The 6,494-nt window shown below is 35.8% G+C and overlaps 1 protein-coding gene across 1 annotated transcript; it reads left to right on the top strand.

The window, feature by feature from the left end:
• The first annotated feature begins 4,080 nt into the window (after positions 1–4,080).
• Positions 4,081–4,262, top strand: LOC137751259 (thymosin beta-10-like). The gene has a single exon (XM_068525754.1). The coding sequence runs from the start codon at positions 4,081–4,083 to the stop codon at positions 4,207–4,209; it is 129 nt and encodes a 42-aa protein (XP_068381855.1). The 3' UTR covers positions 4,210–4,262.
• The last annotated feature ends 2,232 nt before the right edge of the window (positions 4,263–6,494 follow it).

Genomic DNA, 6,494 nt, shown 5'->3' with positions numbered 1-6,494 from the left:
TCCTTGGATTCTAATCTCAGCTCTGCCACATACTAGAAGGGCTTAACCTTCCTGAACTTCAGTTTTCTTTATCTATAAAAATGAGCAGGATTAAACTAAATAAAATGACATATAAAGGAGAAGCGTTATAGCAGTCTTTGCACTAGGTATAAGGAAGAGAGATGAATAAATCATAGTCTGTGCCCTCTGGGTTGCTCAAGCATGACCTCCAGGTTCCATTTTATCTTTAGCTTAAGAAGCTCTATGGTCCAGTTATTAAGACTATAGGTTCCAGGGTCTAATCTAGGACACTGTTTAAAATCTGGTTCTGCCATTTACTTAGCAGTATAGCCTTGAGAAAGTTCTTTATCCTTTCAGCTATTCAGGAAAATGGAGACAGTATTTACTCCAAAGTGTCAAGGTGAGATTAAATTAGACAATGCAGGTAAACTGCTTAACACAGTGCAGGTATATAATAAATCATTACTACTAGTATTATTCTTATTCTAGCATTTGTTTATCAATGGAGACACCACTGGTTAGGGCTGGATAATTCTTCTTTGTGCAAACCTTTCCAGAGTGTCCCTGCCCACTAAATACCAATAATGTCCCCCAAGTCAATGGAACAACCCAAACTGCCCCCAGATATGTTCAAACATGGAGAGAATAGTATTGTTGCCTTCTCGTTGAGAACTACTTAGATAGCAAACTTCTTAAGGACTTGATTATTTTTGTGTTCTCAGTCTAACACTGTGACTAGCACATAACTCAATAAATACCCTTAACAGAAATGAGTGGAGAATGAATAAAACAATATGACTTTATAAATGTGCTTGAAATGCCACCATTATATATTTATAACTTTTCTTTTGTATATCATTCTATTAAATTTCTATAATCCCTCATTAAATTGCAAATAGTTCTGAGGGGAAATACTCTCAGCTGTTATTAACTAACATCAAGGTGGGTGGATGCCAGCTGTGACAAATGCCCTGCAGGAGTAGTTTACAGGACAGAGAAAATGGAGATGGAACCGTGTTCAAGTATACATTCAAAAATGTAAAGCTTTGTATGGCCTCTAACTGTGCCTCTGCAAAAAAGTCTGTGCATAAAAATAAGAAAGTGTGTGACAATGGGAGCTCAATGGGAGACACATCTCTTACCTCCCGCTTTATTTTAAAAGAAATTGAAACCCAAAGTCCTTTTGCATCTATCATCTGTTTTCTCCTTTTTCTTTCTTACAGGAGAACTCCACATCCCATATTTCTCTTTCCTCAGCAATCAGTCTTCCTGAGAAACTAATCTGAAATTCTCTTCATTATTTATTTAATACCTGGTTTTTTAAATTTATTTATTTTTTATATTTATTTCTTTTATTTGCATTTTATTTTATTTTTTTATACAGCAGGTTCTTATTAGTTATCCATTTTATACATATTGGTGTATATATGTCAATCCCAATCTCCCAATTCATCCCACCACCACCACCCCCTCTTGCTTTCCCCTCTTGGTGTCCACACGTTTGTTCTCTACATCTGTGTCTCTATTTCTGCCTTGCAAACTGGTTCTTCTGTACCATTTTTCTAGATTCCACGTATATGTGTTAATATACGATATTTGTTTTTCTCTTTCTGACTTACTTCACTCTGTATGACAGTCTCTAGATCCATCCACATCTCTACAAATGACCGGATTTCATTCCTTTTTATGGCTTAAAATTTGTATGAAAACACAAAAGACCCCAAATAGCCAAAGCAGTCTTGAGGGAAAAATACAGAGCTGGAGGAATCAGACTCCCTGACTTCAGACTATACTACAAAGCTACAGTAATCAATATGGTACTGGCAGAAAAACAGAAATATAGTTCAATGGAACAGGATAGAAAGCCCAGAGATAAACCCACGCACCTATGGTCAATTAATCTATGACAAAGGAGGCAAGGATATACAGTGGAGAAAAGACAGTCTCTTAATAAGGGATGCTGAAAAAACTGGACAGCTACATGTAAAAGAATGAAATTAGAACACTCCCTAACACCACAAGCAAAAGTAAACTCAAAATGGATTAAAGACCTGCTTTTTTTTATTAGTCAAATTCTTATCATAATTCCTTGAAAACTCATTCCCCAGGAACTTCAAATATTTTTGTCCTCAACCCTCTAGAAGTTAGTGGTCTCATGAGTACCTTGATTTTCTTTCCAGCTCTCCCAAAGCACTTTACTCTGAAGAACATATCCATTCCCATAGCCTCAACCATGACAACTTATCTTTATCTGAGTGTTTATCATCAAAATCACCAAATTCACAAAGTTTAATTCTGTAAAAATATTTACTACAAAACTGACAATTTATAAAAATTAGTCTCCACTTAAACATCCCTCCCTACTTAACACAAAGATCTCCTAATCCATTGAGACAACTGAGGCAGCATTCACTGGTTATCACCTGTAAACCTCTATTAGCACCATGAAATACAAGAGCAAATCTATTTCAGAATAGAATTGCACATCTTGTAAAAGATGCAGGATTTCATGATGTCAAAGCACAGTTCAAACACTTGCAAAGCCACTCATATGAGAAGATCTGGAAGAGTTACCCCAGTGAACAAATGAAGAAGATAAATTTACAAGGATGATGATACAACAGCGACTTCAAAGACTTCACAGAAAATGATTTGAATATCAAAAAATTAAGATTATTGGGGAAAAAATGATGAATCCTCACATATGTTTTGCACATTTTGCCTTCTTCATAACTGTGTTGTAATGGTAAAACAGAGAGCTTGAATAGCCAAAACAATCTTGAAAAAGAACAAGTTAAACGTCTTTCAAGCTTACCACATAGATACTACAATCAAAACAATGTGGTATTTGTATAAATACAGACAGCTAGACCAATGGAATAGAATTAGAGAGCCCAGAAATAAACCCTCACAATCACAGTCACTTGATTCCTGATGAGGGAGCCAAGACCATTCAATGGGAAAAAAGACAGCTTTTCAAAACGATTTTGGGAAAACTGGATATCCACATGCAAAAGAACGAAGTTGTACCCTTACCTTGTACCATACACAAAAATTAACTCAAAATGGATCAAAGATCTAAATGTGAGGCCAAAAACTATAAAAGTCTTAGAAGAAAACACAGAGGAAAAGCTTCATGACATTGCATTTGGCAGTAATTTCTAGCAAATTTAGGGGAAAAAAATTTTTCCTCCACGTTCTTGGGATCCCTGGCTGGGTTTGAAAATTAAACTGACCAAGACAGAGTAACAGTAGAAAGCATACACATTTATTTAATATAAGGAAATCAAGATCTGAAGAAACAGTTAAACCTGAGTATTTTTATGCTAGGTTTGATGAAGAGTGTCTAGTCATGGAGAAATATAATAGGGCAAGGAGTATGAGGTGAGTATAGTAAACTGGGGGAAACTTAGCAAGGCCTATTTGGATTTTTGGTGGCATCCCGTTGTCTTTGGAGATAAGGATGCTCCTTTGCTTCATATAAGGAAACCACTTCTCACATAAGGACTTTATGACCTACTTCAGGGGTGAAAGGTTAGGGGAGGGTCAAAGTAACCTTCCTACTTCTGCTGTTTTGTCAAGATCCTTCAACTTAAAAGATTAAATATGCCAAGGTGCCATATTTTAGTGTAGCATGTTCTGAACCCCATCAGATACGACACCAAAGGTACAGCCAACCAAAGTTAAAATAGATAAATTGGACTACATCAAAATTTAAAATGTCTGTGTATCAAGGACACAATCAACAGAGTGAAAAGACAACCCATGGAATGGGAGGAAATATTTGCAAACCATATATCTGACAATGAGTTAAAATCCAAAATATACAGACAACTCCTAAGATTCAAGAACAACAACAGTAACAAAAACAACCTGATTCAAAAATGAGTAAAGAACCTGAATAGACATTTCTCCAGAGAAGATATATGAATGGCCAATAAGCACATGAAAAGATATACAACATCTCTAGTCATTAGGGAAATGCAAATCAAAACCACAATGAGTCTCTTGCTGCAGTGACACGAGTGGGATCACCGGGACCGCAGGCTTAGAGTGACAGTTCTCGGACTGTTTTAAGAAATGGCAGACAAGCCCGACATGGCGGAAATTGCCGGCTTCGATAAGGCCAAGCTGAAGACGATGGAGACGCAGGAGAAGAACACCCTGCCAACCAAAGAGACCATTGAGCAGGAGAAGCAAGCGAAGTGAAATTTCCTAAGAACCTGGAGGATTCTCCACCCCCATCATTTTGGAGACCCTAGTCATGATGTGGAGGAAGAGCCACCTGCAAGATGGACACAAGCAACAAGCTGCACTGTGAACCTGGGCACTCTGTGCCGATGCCACTGGCCTGTGGGTGTCTGAGGGGACCCTCCAATCGGACTGTTAAATTCTCGGTTTGCCCTGGGCTATTATAGAAAATTATTTGTATGATTAATGAAAATAAAACACACCTCGTGGCATGGAAGAAAAAATAAAAACCCACAATGAGACATCCACCTCATACCCATTAAGGTGGCTACTATAAAAAGAAAAAGGAAAAAAAAAAAAAAAGGAAAGAACAACTGTTGAAAAGGATGTAAAGAAATTAGAACCCTTGTGCACTATTAATGAGAATGTAAAATAGTGCAGTCACTGTGGAAAAGAGTATGGTGGTTCCTCAAAAAATTAAAAATAGAATTTCCATATGATCCACCAAGTCTACATTTGGGGATACACTCAAAAGAATTGAAAGCATGGTCTTGAAGAGATATTTGTACACTCATTGTCCTAGCAGTACTATTCACAATAGCCCAAAGGTGGAAGCAACCCAGCGTCCACTGACAGATGAATGGATAAACAAAATGTGATGTATACATACAATAGAATATTTTTCAGCCATAAAAAAGAAAATTCTGACACGTGCTATAGCCTGTTTAAACCTAAAAGACATTATGCTAAGGAAAATAAGCCAATTACAAAAAGACAAATATTGTGTGATTGATTACACTTATAAGAAGTATCTAGGTAGTCAAAGTCACAGGAACAGAAAATACAATGGGGACTTCTCTATCGGTCCAGCGGTTAAGACTCTGCACTTCCACTGCAGGGGTGCGGGTTCGATGCCTGGCCGGGGAACTAGGATCCCACATGCCCTGAGGTGCAGCCAAAAAGTAAAAAAAAAAAAAAAAAAAAAAAAAATACAATGGTGGTTTCTAGGAGCTAGGGGGAAGGAGACATGGAAAGTTGTTGTTTAATGGCTATGTAGTTTCAGTTCTGCAAGATTAAAAATTTCTAGAGATTGCTTGCACAACAATGTGTTAAGGATATACTTAACACTATTGAGCTATACACTTGAAAATGGTTTAGATGGTAAATTTTATGTTATGTGCATTTTACCACAATTTCTTTAAAAATATTAAAAAGAGTTCAGGGGAAACAATGATAAAAATCTAAAAGGACCTTGAGTTCAGACTGCTTGCCAAAAGAATCTTTAAATTTTCACTCCACGTTGAAGAGCCCAAGACTGGCTTCTTGGGGGCTTCCCTGGTGGCGCAGTGGTTAAGAATCCGCCTGCCAATGCAGGGGACACGGGTGAGCACATTCTTATGTCACCACCATGCCTATTAGCATTAGACAAATAGTCTCTAAATTTTAATCCTATACTTCTATTCGTCTGTTTATTGGTTTAAAAATATAGTAATTTATGTATAAATTAAATATATGCATTACTGTACTAATAAATCTTGATTCTGTCACATATCAGCTAATTGTTCCTATGCCAGTTTCTTAACCTACCTTTGCTTCAGCTTCCTGATTCTTTAAATGGGAACACTAGTAAATATATTAGGTGTTGTGAGAGTTAAAATAATTAATATATGTAGAGCATTTATAACAGTACCTGGTAAACAATAAAATGTATAAAGTACTAAATATAATTAGGGTTGTATCTATAAGAAGATGCACAAAAATAAACTTTAAAGAAAATGAGAAATATGAGTTAAATTTTCTTTTAGTTTACTTATTAATGACAAACTTTTTTGCCTTACCTAAAAATATTATTAATATCACTAATTTTAGCAAGAGAAATATGATTCAACATGTTCCATTGTTTTTGAAAGTCTGGATATAACATTTTGTGATACAGTGATTTGATGGACTGGTTCTAAATTTATTTTGGTTTTTGATTTTAATAACTGCCTAGTTGAAAAATATACTTCACAAAGAAACCCAGGTCCTTGTGGAAAAAGTATACTCATATATAAGTGTTGATATCTGATCAATAAATTTCCATCTTCTATAATGTTACTCTTTTTTTTACAAATTAATGGAAGGTATTTAATATTTGTATTTTTCACAAATGGTCTTAAAACCTACCTAAAGTCTTCATTTGGAAGATTTTTAAAACAGATTAGAAAATTCAGTTTCACAGCCTTATTAATATTGAAATATGAGAGTTTTATAGGTAAAATAAATCAGTCAATCTCAGGAACAAAAATCGCATAGTGATGGAA

Source organism: Eschrichtius robustus, chromosome 17 (genome assembly GCF_028021215.1).
Source record: "Eschrichtius robustus isolate mEscRob2 chromosome 17, mEscRob2.pri, whole genome shotgun sequence".
Classification (NCBI taxonomy): domain Eukaryota; kingdom Metazoa; phylum Chordata; class Mammalia; order Artiodactyla; family Eschrichtiidae; genus Eschrichtius; species Eschrichtius robustus.
The sequence above is the reverse complement of the archived record's forward strand: the minus strand, read 5'-3'. Positions and strand labels throughout refer to the sequence as shown.

Excerpts from the sequence above, each read along its gene's own strand:
- LOC137751259 (XM_068525754.1), top strand. The coding sequence starts at position 4,081 with ATGGCAGACAAGCCCGACATGGCGGAAATTGCCGGCTTCGATAAGGCC.